This window comes from Tursiops truncatus, chromosome 8 (genome assembly GCF_011762595.2).
Source record: "Tursiops truncatus isolate mTurTru1 chromosome 8, mTurTru1.mat.Y, whole genome shotgun sequence".
In the NCBI taxonomy this organism is placed as follows: domain Eukaryota; kingdom Metazoa; phylum Chordata; class Mammalia; order Artiodactyla; family Delphinidae; genus Tursiops; species Tursiops truncatus.
In genome coordinates, this window is record NC_047041.1 from 83,192,114 (window position 1) to 83,209,970 (window position 17,857).

Consider the following 17,857-nt stretch of genomic DNA (forward strand, 5'->3'; position numbering starts at 1 on the left):
TGACAGTGGAGAAGTTTATTTCAATTTAGGTCACCCATGTTCCATCCTGAGTTCACTTCGATTTTCCAAGAAGAAAGGTATTTTTAAAAGTCATTTTTCCCAAGTAGAAAGGTTATTTTGAAAAACTGAAATATGTACGTCACAACTCAGTATTTATAAGAAAAGGATTCACATTAAAAAGTTTTTAATAAAAGGCAATCAATTCTCTACATACTTTTATTAAAGAATTACAGCTTTCACAGACAGCAAGATACATTGTTGCTATTACCAGCAGCATTACCTTCTTCATTTCTCCTTCGGCTAACAATAAAAAAAAATCATCCTTTCATAAGAAAATTTCTTATGAATGTGGCCCAATTCAAAACAACTTACTTCTAACACTAAGTTATTTGTAGCTTACAGTATGCTGTCACATTGATTACCTAGCTACATGAAGAGCTACAGAAACCAAAAGGGGAAAGGCAACTTAAAAAATGTAGCAAAACTATAAATTTTCTCAATTTGCTAATATTTAGTGACCCTTCTGACCACTCTAAAAAGGGGTTCTTTAAAGAGCACTTAGGCTCTAAAGGGGTATTTCACTTAACTCTAGTGTTTAAAAACTCCCATTTCTTAAACTCTAAAATATATTGTACTGCAGATTTAAGACTTCTGTATATGAACTAGAGATGTATTAAAATGTTTCCTTTACTAAAACCAAGCAGCAGCAAAACTATTTTCATATCATAACAATTTAGACTCTATACTGCATCACTTTAAGAAGAGCCATACAATTGTTTGCTCTTATGATATGGCTAATAACATTTTGGAATTCAAGAAGAAAGCAAAGAATTTCAAGCAGTTGAGGCAAAATGTGATCTCCTATATAATATATACAACATTAAAGTAATTTGGCTTAATTCTGAAATTATGTATGTGTTTTAAATATATAGACGTTGGTCCTAAGGGAATTTTACCTCCAATAAGCAACAAAAATAAAAGTGGGTAATGATTTAAGGATGACATTTTAAAGTTCAAATTTTACACAAGTAGCTTTTTAGCAAGGAGTATTGCTAAATGCTCAGAAATGAGAAAAGGTGATATACTGGCAAATATTAAAAATATCAGACTGGTGTCATTAACTTCTTTACTAAAAATTATTTAGAATATGCTCCCATTTGCAATTGATGTTTCAAGTTTAAAAGTAACCCCCCTACTCCCCAAACCCCTAAAACACACCCCCTTCCTTTGCCACTTTGTTCATAAGTAGGATTTACAAGAAATTTCTCTGGGGAAGCAAATTATCTCATTTTTAAAGATGTATGTATTTTCTATTAGAAAGGAACTAAATGTATTTGGACTCACACACACTGGTTTAACTGAACATAAACAATTTTCCCACCATGAAGTACTGAGTTACAACAAATGTATTAACAAAACTTTATTTTCTTGAGAGTGCATACAGGATGTTATGTAAACACTGTTAGTATTATCTTTAAAGACATTCTTATTATTACTTCAGATTTTAATGTATTATAAATATATGTCTTCTTCAGAAATATTAAAGGCCACATTGGGTGATACGGCCAAAGAAAACTTTAGCCCCTCACAGGCTAAACAAAGTACAATTGTGAAAATAAAGAGCAAATTAAGAACGAGGAAAACATAGCTCAGGATATGCATTTTTAAAATTTGCATTCAATTTAACATCTTAATTCCTAAACCAGAAATATAAAATTTATAAAACACACATATATATTACCATTTTTTTCTCAAAAGGTGTTTTATACATACATTCATATTTGTGTGTGTATGCGTGTGAAACTGCAAACATTACCAACTAAATCAATCAGGCAACTGCTAACAGCTCTGAAATATTACATGAAATGAGTCTGTTATTTAGACAACTTTCAGCCCTCTGGCATAACATCTGGTCTCAGGATTTTTTTTTAGAATGCAGTTTGTATTTTTAGCTAGGAAATGGGAGAAACAGACTCACTGTGCTTATACTTACAGAATGCAGTATCTAACAGCCAATTTCAGTTTCACTTATGCTATAATAAAATGCATGAATAATACCTGAATATTTGAGAAACTGAAAGAAACTTCTAAAACTCAGAACGTACCACTTCATTATACAAAAACTATCATGTACCAATTATGTTAATTTCTGATGAGCCTGCATATAAGCTAATATGTAAAGTCAAACTGGAATGAAGACCAAGTACAGGTGATCCTGGCTTCAGCACACTTCAGACAGGCCTATTCACTCACCTGGTGAATTCCGTGACAGTCTACTCTGATGATTAGATATACTAAAGGAAGGAAATGGTCCCAAAAGATAAGTGATAAAACCTTAAGGATATGCGCTTGGTCCAAAACCACAACCAGACTCCACATAAGGTACAATCTCTCTCACACATACAAACACACAAACACACATACCACATACACAACCACACAGAAAAAATTTAACACACACACAATGTTCCTGCTATTGTCCAGTAATTCCCCGCCTCCCAAAGTAATACAATATAAACTACAGCACAAATACAGTGAGTACACTGTAGCCTCAATTTAAATCTGCTATTGGTTGGGTCCATTTCTGAGGGACACATCACAGGTGACACTGTGTTGTGTTGAAGTCAGTACTGCTGATGACTAAAGCCCTTTGATAGGTCCAAAACAGACCCACATGTTATCAAATTTCAGCTACTGTGGAATATGTTATGACGAGGCTGCAGTGTACTTGATTATGTTGAGAATTTATATTACAAAATTAATACTCAAATAAGAATACTTCTTAAGTCATAAAAAGAAATGGATATCATTTTCAGCTTAATGGGGATATCAACTATTCCCATCTTACCCCTTACATCTCATTAATATATCACCTGAAAAATGACTACTTGGTGCCAACTGTTATCGATACATTCACACTTTATTATCATCTGGATTGCTAATTCCGGTCTTCAAAAATGAACATTTCCCTTCTAATCATAACCAAGAATGGGGCCCTTACTCTTTAAAATAAACATGCCTGACTTCAAATTTCAAGAGAGTTAGAAAGAAAAAAAACAAAAAGTATCATTGGGTAAATTATGATTACATAGGTTTGAGTTCGTATTAGCTTATTCCTGTATAATGTAAACTTTATCCTATAGAAAAACGTTTTTTAAAATGATTGAAGTGCTTACATTTATTGACAAACCATGCATTTTCACAAAATTAAAATCGAAAATAATTTTTCACCTAAAGGTTTCATTTAACCAGAGACACTCAAAATACCCTATGAAACTAAGTTAACATTTCTGTATTTTCTTATAATACCGTTCATATTAGTTTGTAAATAGGAATAAAAAGAAAAATGAGTTCTAAATAAATGACACAGGAGGCAATAAATTGACACATGACAAGTAAATAAAAGGCTAAAGCACTCCAATACCATTGAAACTGTTTTAATGTTGTTGCAACTCCAAAATGCAACAATCATCAGCTTGTAAAGACCGAAATTTCAAAAATTCATTTTAATTACTCCTTCATACCTATTTTACAAAATAAAGGCAAGAGACATTTTAAATCCTCCTTGTCCTAGTTGTGCTATCTATGTTCCTAATTTGTTTTCTATCACTATAGTGTATGTTGCAATTCCCATCAAAAGCTATATAAGAAAAAATAAAATAAAATATTAACCTCTGCTTCAATGTACAGTTTCCAGAATCTGCCAGAACTGGGGAACTGGGCAACAAGGCGTTCATAAGTCTTCCGTGCTTTGTCTATAGGTTGATTCTAAAATTGAAAACCAATAAACAGCATTTACAATGTTAGGATTATAAATGTATTATTTACTGCAGAACCAAGTAGTGTGATTGGACCCATAGAGAAGGAAATGTAATCCTATATCACTAAACCTGTGCCTCTCGAATGAGAATGCTCCAAGCGTCAAGGTCATAGGGATTCTCTTCTAATTTCTTTTCGGCTTTCTTCACTTTCTCTGGGACATACTCAGCTGCCTAGGGAGAAAAAAAAACAATGAACTGAAGTTACTGTTTTAAAAATCTCAGGCCTAATTTAATTCAAGCACAACATATCAGCCCCCAGATGCAGTATCACAGTACAAAGCATAAAAATGTCCTCTTATAAAAGAGGCCTGTGTTTCCTATAATCTATATATACTATCTTATCATAAATCTCTTGCATAATAACAAAATCAAGTGAACACATACTTTTAAAAAACATTTTTAAAACTTAAATAAACCCATCTTTTACATGAAATAATATAGAGCAGCAGTTCTCAAACTTTGTATTCTCAGGACCCCTTTTATTTATACCCTTGAGTATACCAAAGAGCTTTTGTTCATGTGGGTTATTTCAGGATTTACCATATTAGAAATGAAAACTGAGAAAAATGTCAGATATTTATTTGTGTACAAATAACAATAAAATTATTTACATGTTAACATTTTAATGAAAAATAACTTTAAAAATTCAGCGAGATCATGTTACATATATTTGCAAATCTATATAACGTCAGACTTCAAAATACAGCTGGATTTTCTTATCTGCTTCTGCATTCAACCTTCTGCAATATCAGCTCATGTAAAAATTCCACTGTAGACTCATGAGATTAACAGTGAAAAACGCAAATAATGTCTTAAATCTATTATGAAACAGTATGAACTCACAGGTCCTCTGAAAGTCTTGGGAACCCACAGGGTCCCTGGACCAACTGAGAAACACTGAGAAACACTGCTATACAGAATTTATCCTGAACCACAAAGAAAAAGCAAGAAATGACACGGAAATTTTATTTTTGATATGAAAGTTTTAAAAGCATGATTTACAAAGTGTATATACAGCATAATGAAAACTATAAAAGAAATCCACAATAAAACAGATTGAAAAGATTGTACTAGAATATTTAGTAGTCATGTCTGGGTGATAGGTGGTAGAAGTACAGGTGACTTCCCCCCCCTTCTTTTAATATTTTCTAAACTCTTTAATAAGGTAGTTTTATTTTTCTTATAGAAATATAATCTTAAAAAATTAATACCTAAAAGAGAAGCTAGGAACTGAGGCATAAATACAAGTATTACTTCTCAAACTGTTGTTCAGAATACTACTGTGTGCCACAAAAAGAAAGTGACACTCAAAAAATTAAGATAAATGTTAATCTGTACTAAGTTTGGTTTTACCTTTTTTGTAGGACTTCTTGAAATCCACAGTATGGCAATAAATATCAGTAACATTCAAGAGGGGATAGAGAGGGAAGCATTGCCCCTAATACCTTTCTTTTTCCTTTTTTTTTTCCCCTTAGTGGCAATTAATATTTCACCAAGCAATTCTGTCAAAATAGCAGTTGGGAAAAAAATTTTCAAGTCATGTGTCTAGGGGAAAAAAATTACCTGGAAGAAGTATACTTTTCTTTGGAATAAATCAGTTTCCACCACTGCTAAGTATACATTTATTTGGAAAGAAAACCATGTTTTAAAAGACTAATATAATTTTGTATCAAAATTAGGATATTCAACTAATACACAAGAGCTTTGTAAGTAGCTTGCTTAAACTACTTTAGTTTAGAAACTAAAACTGGAAAAGTTTAATAAAGGAGGACCACTGGTCCCACCCACATATTAGAACGTAAAATGACAAATAAAGAGTACTGCAATGGTGATAAATCACCAGATCAGAATGGTTCAAAAAGAGGATATATGGAAAATCAGCAAATAATAAAGGTGGCATTTCAAATCGGAATGTTGGGTTATTCAATGCATGGTGCTAGAATAACTGTATCTATCAAAATAAAGTTGAATTCCTATTTTACCCTTTCTACCAAATTAATTTCAGATAGATCAAGATTTAAACATTAAAAACAAAAACACAAGAACCATTGGAAAATATAGTGAAATGTATCTTTGCCCAGGAAGGCTCTTTAAAAGCCTCTGAAAAGAGTAAACTTAATTCTTAAAGTTTATTTACATTTGTGCATGGGAAAAGTATCACAATGACAGTGAAAAGACGAACTTAAAAAATACCCTCAACACACATGGCAAAGTATTAAATTTATTAATATAAAGTCCAGTCACTAAAAGATCAGAAACTCAAAGAGAAAATGGGCAAAGAATTCGAACAGTTCATAGAAAAAGAACAATGAACTTTAAACACTCGAAAGCAATACAAATGTAAGTCACAAGACAGAGATCAAGGGTGTTTCTGGGTTTTTTTAAAGATTTTTTTTGATGTGGACCATTTTAACATCTTTACTGGAGTATAACTGCTTTACAATGTTGTGTTAGTTTCTGCTGTATAATCAGCTATATGTATACATATATCCCCATATCCCCTCCCTCTTGCGTCTCTCTCCCACCCTCCCTATCCCATCCCTCTAGGTGGTCACAAAGCGCTGACCTGATCTCCACGTGCGATGCAGCTGCTTCCCACTAGCTATCTATTTTACATTTGGTAGTGTATATATGTCAACGCTACTCATTTCATATGTGGACCATTTTTAAAGTCTTTATTGAATTTGTTACAATATTGCTTCTGTTTTATGTTTTGGTTTTTGGGCCATGCACGTGGGACCTTAGCACCCTGACCAGGGATTGAACCTGCACCCCCTGCATTGGAAGGTTAAGTTTTAAGCACCCACAAAGGTGTTTTATAATTAACATTGCACTGGCAAGGATATATATCAATAGAAACAGACATTCTCGAATTGTTGGCAGGAACAAGCAGTAATACTGACCAAAATTTAACATGAATATCTGACCCTGAATTCCAGTTCTGACAACTTACCCTACTCTACACGTACACAAAGATGTACACAGGACAGTAATCAGCTATGTGGCTGTTTGTTGTTGTGTAAGACTAGGAATAATTTAAATAATCATGTGTAAAAGAACTGGCTAAATAAATTATGGAATCCGTAGTCACTAAAAGGAACAAAGCAATGCAGCTCTATAAACAGCAACATCAAACAATCTCCATAATAGCTGGTTAAAAAAACAGGAGTGGATGGGGAGACACACACAGCACATACAAGCGTACTTCACACACTGTATACTCTTCTGCTGTTTGAATTTTTACTGTTCACCTGAGAAATATTTGTTCAGTGCCTAGTGTGTGCCAGACATTGCTGAATGGGCACTTGGGATACAACAAAATAAGATTTCTTTCAAACGGTTTACTTCTTGACAAACTTTAAAAATACTTTAAAATAAACTAGGATTCGTAAGATATCAACTCTAATATGTTAACGGTAAAATAAGAAGTAAATGTGATACAGGAACTTTAAATCAGGAATTAAAAATCAGCTAAATTAATCAATGCTAACAATTAGTGTTTCAAAGCAGTCTGGTGGGAGGCCAAATCACTCAAATCCACTTGCTGAAAATTAACCTACCAAAATTAGATAATGTATGCCATAATCTGCAAAAGAACAGAGAAACTCAGAAGATAGCATCTAATATCTGACCAGCATAATTGCAGCAAGTATAAATGTCTCCTTACAAAATAAAACAAGCCATTCACTTAGTGATTCTCAACCCTGGCAGCACATCAGAATCACCTGGGGTAAAGGGAATTTAAAAAGATGCTCAAAAAAAAAAAACTCTCCAGGAGGTTCTAATGTGCAGCCTCAGTTGAAAATTATGGCTCCCTAGGGATTCCAAACTTTTTTTGTGTGTACTGCTGAAACTTCCTGCAATCTAGAGAAGCCTATGGCCTTTCTAGGCATAATGTTCTTAAATACACAAAATAAACTATGCAGGATTTCAAAGGAAACCAATTATACTGAAATGTAATTATCAAAATATTTTTAAACAAAGTTTATATTGTAATAAATACTTAACACAACAAAATCTAGTGGCGAGTCTAGTGATGAGTGCCAACAGTACTTTGAATACATCTGTCCCAGTCACACAGCTATTGCTAACGCTACTAGTGTGGTTTCTTGCCTACATTCGTAATAGAAGGAAAGGCTCAATTTCAGTTAGAGATTAGTGAAAACTTTTATTTTGCCCATTCAAGTTCAGAGAACCCCTAAAATTCTATCCACAGACACCTGAGGGAAGAGGTTACCAGGGACCCAAGAACCCCATGGAAAGGATGTTGGATCAGATATTAAAAAAACATCTATTGAGCATCTACTATGTTAGGCATTGTCACTCTTCGTTAAGCAACTGATAACCCCATTTCATAATAAAAAATATAACTACATTTTACATGAATCTGCCCGAAGTCCAGTTAGAATCCAGCAGAATTATGGCTCAGCTCTTCACAGAATCTCTTATAACCCTAAATGTTTTCCTCTGGACAAGGATGTAGTTAAATATTCATAAAACAATCTATTTAGATAATTCTCAATCAACTGAATTAATTAACAACAGAAGGTAACCAAAATGGCCAAGAGTATCCTCTGGTAGTTAAAGGCCACATTTAATTCTCACAATAAAAAGTCATCCATCACCACAGCTATGAGTCAATTGGGTAACCAAGAGCATAACATTTTTGTTTTGTGGCCTGGTTACCACACTGCTGTAAAGCAAATGAAAATTGAACAGTTTTCTAGTATCCACAAGGAGACTGAGTCTCCATAAGGAATGGACTTGTAATATTATTTCCTGAATCTGTTGCCAGATCAGAGAAATGGGTCACTTTAAGAAAACTTGTTGCAAGTTTTCAGTGCCCATTTGTAATGGAATGAGGTCAGAACTCTCCTTAGTTATAGCAAAAGAAGAGCCGTCTCACGCTTACATGTCCCAAAAACATTACCATAAAGAAACGCTATCAAAATCCAGCTTTTGTCTTTGGAATATCTGTAATCCCATTATCATTCTTCAGGGGGATGATAATGGGGAGTAGGATGGGCCCCAAATCAAATGAGCAAAACAAAAGCTGGACTAGTTCAGTTCCCAAGGCATGCACATTTAATGATACTAGTAGGACAGTGGGAACTTCTTTGATTTGCACAATTTTAAAAACCAGAAAAATAACACAACTGTAAGGAGTATACACATACACACCAACATATACTATTTCAAACGGGTACAAAAATCAGAAAAAATTGTGAAGTAGACGACGGACTTTTTTTTGTATAAGGCGAAAATGTTGCTGGGGAACTACCTCCAGTACCTGTTCTATGAACTGTTTTTCTAGTCGTAGTGTACTGCTAAAATATCAACTTTTCTATGTGAATAATAACCCGTGTACAACTGGCTTAAAGTATGGAGATAGGATACATTATACATGTTTGACCTTTTTCATTTTTAATAATGGCTTTATTAAGACATAATCACATTCCATACAATTCACTCATTTAAAGTGTAAGATTCAATGGCTTAAATTTAGTATATTCACCATCATAATAAATTTTAAAACATTTTTATCACCCTAAATAAAAACCGGTACCCATTAACAGGCAATCCCATTTCCCAATCCCCCTAGCCCTAGGCAACCACCAATCTACTTTGTTTCTATAGATGTGCAGGTATTTCATGTAAATGATATCATGCAATGTGTTTTGTTTCTGACTTTCACTTTGCATGTTTGCAAGGTTCATGCTTATCATACATCAGTACTTTCCTTTCTATTGCTAAGTATTCCATTGCATGGATATCCCACATTTTATTATTAATCAGTTGATGGACATTTGGATTATTTCCAGTTTTTGAGTGGAATTCGTTTTGTGTTTTCTTTTTACTTAGGTATATACCTAGAAGTGAAATTGCTAGGTCAAAAAGCAAATCTCTGCATAACATTTTGAAGAACTGCCAGACTGTTTTCCAAAGCGATTGAACCATTTTACAGTCCCACCAGTGTGAGGGCTCCAATTTCTCTACATCCCCACCAACACTTGTTATTATCCATCTTTTTGATGAGTATAACCATCCGAGCAGGTGAAGTGATAACTCATTGTGGTTTTGATCTTTATTTCCCTGGTGGCTAATGAAGTTCAGCACTTTTCATGTTCTTATTGGCTTTCGTATATATTTAGAGAAGGGTCTTTTCAGATTGCTTGCCATTTTTAATTCTTTTTTGTTATTGCACTGCAAGAGTCCTTTACATATTATATACTAGTCCTTTATTGGATATACGATATACAAAAATTTTCTCCCATTCACCTGGTTGTCTTTTTACTTTCTATATTTAACCTTTTGTTTTGTGAAGCTAACTCAGAAATAGAACTTATGACATTGTCTCACAGGCTCCTTTCAACAGTTCTCAAACTTCTTATAAAGAATCACTTTGCACTCTTAAAAATGAGGACCCAGAGACTATTTTTAAAATGTGGGGGTTAAATCAACATTATCATACTAAAAATTAAAACTGTAAAGATTTTAATGTGTTAATTCATTTAAAATAAACTTCTATTTTAAAATATTTTCCAAAATTTAAAAAAAATAGTGAAAATGGCGCTGTTTTACATTTTTCTGATCTCTTTAATGTCTGGCTGAATAGAAGACATCTGCTTCTGCTTTCAACCTTTTGCAATATATTGTTTTTGATGAAGTATAAGACCACAAAACTACAATTATGTAGTTGGAAAAGGGAGCAACATTTTTAATAGCCTTTTCGTATAACTGTGGATATGTCATGTAGCCTCTGGGAAACCGAGTTAAGCTGCAAACCACTTTCTTTCTATACGATAGCTTAATTTATATCAGGTGGTTGTTAATGGCGTGTGGTGTGGAGAAGTGACAGACACTATTATATTAATGATTAAATAATTTATAATCTAATTTAATTCCTTCTTTCCATTTCCACAAGGGAAGTAAAACCTGGACAGGAAAAAAAGGGTACTTCTCTTTCTCCAAACAGCTATTTTTGTGGTAAATGGGGGAGGGTGTTATGCTGGAGGTCATATGGAAATTAAGTTAAACTAGAGGTCAGTGAAAATTTAAACCAAGTGATAAACATCAAAAGTATGCAGGGAGGAATGCAGTAAATTAAAGGATGTAAACCTATATTAGCTTTTTGACCAAGATTTTTGCTGGTTTTTGCAACAGAACAAGCAGAGAAGAGTCTCAAAACTAGTTTTGTAATGAGTACTTTACACTATTAAGGATAATGAGTGACTAGAGAAAAATCAGTAAAAATACTATCAAAGGCCTAACCATCCTCAAATAATCTGCAATGTTTTTCTCCATTTATTTATTTATTTTTTATTATTATTACTATTATTATTTTTTTGCGGTACACGGGCCTCTCACTGTTGTGGCCTCTCCCGTTGCGAAGCCCAGGCTCCGGACGCGCAGGCTCAGCGGCCATGGCCCACGGGCCCAGCCGCTCCGCGGCAGGCGGGGCCTTCCCGGACCGGGGAACAAACCCGTGTCCCCTGCATCGGCAGGCGGACTCTCAACCACTGCGCCACCAGGGAAGCCCTCTCCATTTATTTTATCAATGTGTTCAAAACCAACTTTGAAGGTCCAAGTAGCTTCAATCCCTAACCTAAGTGATTTGCAAACTTTCATTTACATAAAAATCACATGTGATACTCATTTCCAATGAAGATTCTCAGCCTCACCTACAGAATCTATTACATTGATAGTACGTCTGAAATTGAGGTATAGGCACCTATACATTTTTTTTTTTTTTTTTTTTTGCGGTACGCGGGCCTCTCACTGCTGCGGCCTCTCCCATTGCGGAGCACAGGTTCCAGACGCGCAGGCTCAGCGGCCATGGCTCACGGGCCCAGCAGCTCCGCGGCATGTGGGATCCTCCCGGACCGGGGCACGAACCTGTGTGCCCTGCATCGGAAGGCGGACTCTCAACCACTGCGCCACCAGGGAAGCCCGGCACCTATACTTTTATAAAGCACCTAAGTGAATGTGATGCAATGGACCATGGACTCCATTCTGAGAAACACCACCTAATCCATCTGTTCTGTAAATATATTTTTTTCCAAATATGGTGTTTCCTCAAAAATAAAGTGGAATCAGACCTAAGTCATTCCTTTTGTTGTTGTTGTTAAAACATTAAGAAAACTGCAAATACATACATTCCAACTCTTAAGTCTGTCTTGGTAGTCTTTTTTCAAAGTTAAAAGTAGACTAGGGTAGCGCTCTGCAAGACTATCTGCAAGTAATAACTGAGTCGATTCATATGCCTAGAGAATTAAGCATTTTATGTGACAGAGGACATTAATACTGGACGCCAGCTTAGTCCTATGTTCCTTTACCAATGCAACAAAACTCTAGTAGATGTTTTTTGTGAATGAATCTGAATATGTATCCTGTATATAATCCATTCAAACCTTCCAAAGACTAAAATCTACTAAACATGCAAACAATTCAAAAACTTAAAGAAAAAATAGGCTAATGGTTATTGGTCTAAATAATTATACTTATCATATTTGCTTATTAAATTTGTTTATTCATTCCCCAGGAAACAAACAGCTACAAACTATAAATAAATGTCTTAATATTTTAGAATTTGAAAAATGCAGCTTCAGACCAGGAGTAGCCAAAATATTAATTCACTTGATAAACTAAGTGAAACATTAGAAAACAACAATTAGACACAGCTTTACGCTTCTGGTTTTATTCAATATTTACTGCTGATTATAACCTATCCATTAATCTAAAAATAGTTTAAACATTTGTTTAACTAAAATCTATTTTAAAATCAATTCTCACACCATTACCAACTGTTCAGTAAAAACAAAAAGACTCAAATTCACAACTAGGTCTTGTCTAAAGAGGAATAAAGATTTAGAGACAATGGCAGAAAAGCTTAAAACTATGAACTGTTTTTTCCAATCATCCACTGAATAGGTACAAACATCTGAACAGATTTTGCCATTCTGGAAGGTCTACCTAGGATGTAAATTTCTGTATTCCTAATGCTGAGGGAATGCAATCTCTTCTAACACAATCTCCTTCTGTTGTACTTCTCCGGAAAACCAATATTTCTGTAAACACAGATCAATCTCTCTTAGGAATAATTACTGCCAAATAGAGTATTCTATGTAGTCAGTTTCCTCAAGAAATATTAACAATAAGATCAAATCAAATTTGCCTGCCCCAAACTATTATACTAAGTATCTTAAAATAGGAGGGGGGAAAAAGTAGGAAAGGCTATTACAGAAAGCTTTTGTTAACAACAGATAAGAATAATTGGATCCAAAGAACACACTGTTGTTATAACATATATTCTTGGCCTTTCCCTCCCTCTTCTAACCTCCACACACATCCACTTGGGTTTAAAATTGGCACTATTTCCCTTTAAGCCCTACTAGATATTAATGGTTACTCAACAAAATAAATCAGGTTTCAACATTGAGTGTTTCATCTTTCTTTCCTCATTAGTAAGTATATAATCGAACACATATTTTTCATATTTTCTATATCTTACTAAACTTATTTTTCACCCAAAGCAAAACAATTATTTATGGCCCTAAATTCCCCTTTTGTTAAGAATTATTGGCAATTAATTTGTGCTCCTTCAAGTCATGCAATTTTTCCGAAGTAAGGATCATTCTTTTTATACTTTAGGCCTTCCTAATTCTAGAATAGGCTATGAATTGTTTGAAAACTCAAATCTTATTCCTAAAACACAAAAGTGTAGAAACAGAATTTTAGGGACTTAAAGGTTCATGGGAATTGACTTGGCCAAATACATATAACAAAACTTGAGAAACCATTCACTCTTATGCCCCAAAATATTTTACTTTGTATTAATTATTAACAATAATTATAAGCACCTGTATTCCCAAAAGATACAATTCTTTAAAATTTTGTAACATATAGCCTGAATGCAAAAATTTATCCATTTATTTAGTGAACACCTTTAATTATCAAAACAGTGTTTCTAGGTTTTTAAGGTGCAATGGTGAATAACTAAGGCAGCCTTTCAACTCAAAACCCAGTGGAGAAACTCTAACCAATAGCCTATTAAATTCTGTAGACGTGATGCACAAGGTAAAATGGAGTGAAGAATGAGATCAGAAGTTGAATCAAGCAGTAAAAAAAAAATGTACACGATAAAAATATAGCCATAATTCCACACGGGAACCAGATGTGCTTTTGTTAGGGGGAAAACCTAACAAAACCTATATGCAGGTGGTTTTGTCACCATTAAACTGACAAAAACAGTAAACACGAAGCTCCAGAAGAATACGCACCAAAACTGCAAGGTAATTTAAATAGCCCTCTAAATGTAAAACAGAACTTCCTTACAAGAGTTAAAAAAAAAAAAAAATCACAATAAACCTTAGCTGTGATTTTGCTTGTCTACAATCACTTCCCTCTTTCATACAGCACAAGTCTAGAGATTCAGTACGAAGAAAGGACCATCTATATTTTTGAATAACAAATTTAAGATATTATCAGGTTTACTGAACAAAACTTTTTTTTGAGTTTCAATGCTAACTAGCTAAAATAAATCTGTAATTCATATCTCACAGGATTCTTTCTCTATCCCACCCTTACCATCTTTCCAAAGCAAATCCATGATTCAGAGTGGTTTTGATGTTTTTCTTATTATTCTTCAGTTTTGTTTAGTCTTTTTTTTCCTTGTCCATCATCTCATTTTTCCTCTAAATTTTCATTAACTGTTGCCTTACACATCAAGCGAGCTGATTCCTATTTTTGATCATGTCACTTTTTAAGGTATCATTTAATTAACATTTCAGTTAAAGTTGAATAATACAGCATCTGCGATTTGCTTCAAAGTAATAGAGGTGGGGAGAGTAAGTGAAAGTATGGAGAAAACATGTTTTGCTGTGAGTTGAAGCTCTATGATAGAAACATCATACGCTATACTATTCTTTTTTTCTTGCATGTTTGAAATGTATCTTTAAAGAGTTTAAAAGATTATATGAAGATAACTATCTGTTGATCATCAGATGTCAAAACATGTCTTACTGACTGATGGAAAAAATATATAGCATATAGGAGGCACCATAAAGGCTAGGACAAGTTAAGCATTTAAAAAACAAAAAAAAGAAAAGAAAAAGAAAAGGTTATAGCTGATTTTAACATAGTAAATACAGAGAAACCCCATGAATCCACAGCTATCCTCAATCTTTTAAAAGGAGGGGAAAAGAAAAAAGGAATTTCATCTTTGAGGAAAAAATATGAGCCAGTAAGTAGAGACAGAATAGGATTTTTTTAAAAACCACCATTTGCCACTTTCAAGGAAACAACTGATTTATTTAAAGATTATCAATTGATGATAAATAACTAGATAAAAGGTTACTGAGGAACACAGTTATCAACCCACAGATTACTAACTGCAAAGGGGAAAATAATCCTTTACAATGAAGAGATCCAGCAGTCATTACCCTAACCCTGACCAAGTGAGCAAACTTAACCATTACTAACACTGGAACCTAGCATGAAGTGCCTTTTGATGTGATGTTATAAAGTATTCTACACAAAAATATTTAACCTGAATACTATCAAAGCTCTGAGTTTAGACATAACCATAATTTTCAGGAAATACAGAAGATGAGGGGACAAGTTAAATGACACCACACAAACACAAATCAAATAAGCCCAGACATAAAATGAGAAGTTCTGCAAGAGAACTGTTCTGGATTCTTCAAATAGACAATAAATATCCTAGGGGAGAAGAAAGAAGAACGATTCAAGAGACATAACCAAATGATGCAACTAACCTAGACGAGATTCTGATTTTTTTTTAATTTAATTTAATTTTTTTACATAGCAGGTTCTTATTAGTTATCCATTTTATACATATTAGTGTAGATTCTGATTTTTAAAATAATAAAACCCTATGAATCACATTCTTAGGACTTACTTTTAGTAATGATACGGTATTGCTATTAATTTTCTTAGGTGGGAAATGGTATAATGGTTATATAACAGCAATAAGGCCTTATACTGTATAAGAGAATGCTGAAATAAGGGGGGCTGAATATGTCACTTACGTTCAAATAAATATATACAAGGAGATAAAGCAAATATGGCAAAACACTCAACAACTGTCGATTCTAGGTGAAGAACTGTACTGCAGTTGTTCACTGCACTTTTCCTTGTCCTAAACTTTACACATAAAAACTTTTGGGTGAAATTTTTTTCTTTAAATTTTTACCACCTTCTCTCCCACTTAAAACACCACTGTTCTGAAATGAAAGGTCATGGCAACATTTCAGTGTGTTCACAATTTTAGATAAATTTAAAAATTAACAATGAATTCGGGAAGCTTTCAATGAACACCTCAGTACATTACTCCTCCTCTACTTTCAGGTGACAAAACATGAGCCCAGAAAAAGGGTAGGTATACAAAAACAGACTTGACATAACGATTTTAAGACTTGGCATTCTTGGGCATTCTAACAGCATGTAAAATGTAAATACTGTGAAAATTTCAGGACTGAAATCAGTCGACGAGCAAACACAAAATTCAGTTTAGCCAAACTTTCCCGACATAATAAAATTTACAGTCACCCTATTCAATAGGAACACGCCAGTTCTGCCTCATCTCTGTCAACCTCCAAGAACAGCCCCCACGTTAAAAGCTGGGGACTTCAAAAACGAAAACCTAAGTGTATTTCGTTGCTATGGCAATGGGAAATTTCAGGAAATTGAGACTGCAGTCTAGCTAGCCTCCATTTTAAAAACTATTTACCTAAACATACCAGACTTGAAACGAAAAATAAATTGACAGCTTCCATAAAACACCAGTTTCCTCTTTCAAACTCAAAGGTAAATACTATCCTACAAAATTCTGAATAATGAGCAAAAGAAACAAATCATTTAATTAAGAATCTGAATTTTAAAATACTTAGATATCACATATCCAGTACTAAAAAACAGATGCTTTTACTTACAGTGGCCCAAACATACTTCTCATTTCCGATTTATCAAATTCTACAATTACTTGTTTCGTTGGAAAAATGAAAATGAAATGCTGATAGAAGAAAGGGAAGGAGCAGGAGAAAGCCACAAAATTCCCAAATCTTAGCATAACGATGCTCTTACTCCTAAACTGCTTCCTTCTTCATTCGCTCATGAAAAAGTCTATTTCTCCAGGTTAGTTTCATCTTAAATTACTTCTCAAACCTTTTTCTGGGTACAGTATATATCGGAAAGGCGGTGAAGGGAACACTGTCAAGTTCTTCGAAAACAGCGAGTACACGTTAAAACAATCAATTCCTAACCCCTTAACACCAAAATGGTATTAAAGGAAGGACTCTCACCGGAGAAGTCCCATGAATCTAAACAGCACGAAGTAGCTTCCTGGCTATTGTCTAAATCAAATATTTGTTCATCTTAACGCCTAAGACAGAGAAGCCAAAAAAGTTTTAAATCTCAGTCAGATCTTGCTCCCCATTACCACCGTACTTCTGAACCCTGTCTTTCGGGTTCATTAGACCCTTGATTTCTCCTCAGCGAACATGGCTGGAGAACTCGGACGAACAGAGACGGAGAGAGAAGAGGTCGCCACGAGGCCCCACCACTCTCCTTCCTCACCTGCTCCGTGGCTCCGTCTCCTGACATGGCCTCAGACGACTAGAACGTGCGAACTGGCCCGCGATGCCAAGCTACAAAAGAAAAATTAAACTAAAAACCACCCCCAAACAACTAAAATTGCCCCCTGCCCTGCGGAGCCAGACCGCCAACAAGAACCGCCACCGCCCACTCAGATATGAATTAAAATGGCTGCGCCCGGGCCGGCCAAGGAGGGGTGTGTGGCTTCTGCATTAACTTCCGGGGCAGAGGGCGGAGTTAAGAGAGCAAAATCATCGATTACTCAACCGCGCAGAAGCAGAAAGATCCCAGGGGGCGGGCCCAATGCAAGCGCGGGACGTCACGGCCTTCGAGTAGAGAGGCTGTTGCTGAGCGAGCTGCAACCGGCTGGGAGGCGGGAAACTGTTTTCCACGGAGGCTCGCGCGCCTTTTGGAATTTAATT

At 34.7% G+C, this 17,857-nt stretch overlaps 1 protein-coding gene across 3 annotated transcripts in view; it reads right to left on the minus strand.

Annotated features, from left to right (window-relative positions):
- Positions 1–17,600, minus strand: part of CSTF3 (cleavage stimulation factor subunit 3) — a 70,025-nt gene extending 52,425 nt beyond the window's left edge. For 2 of the 3 annotated variants that reach the window (XM_073808740.1, XM_019948044.3), the window contains exons 1-2: positions 17,418–17,583; positions 3,673–3,992 (exon numbers count right to left, since the gene is read on the minus strand). Coding sequence is in view for 1 of the 3 variants with exons in the window: in XM_004315965.3 (XP_004316013.1) it covers positions 3,673–3,768; positions 3,891–3,992; positions 17,418–17,444 (225 nt within the window). In the remaining 2 variants the exon portion in view is untranslated. Of the gene's footprint in view, positions 1–3,672; positions 3,993–17,417 lie in introns of all 3 variants that reach the window. The other variant, XM_004315965.3, reaches the window with a different exon arrangement.
- Between the last annotated feature and the right edge of the window lie 257 nt (positions 17,601–17,857).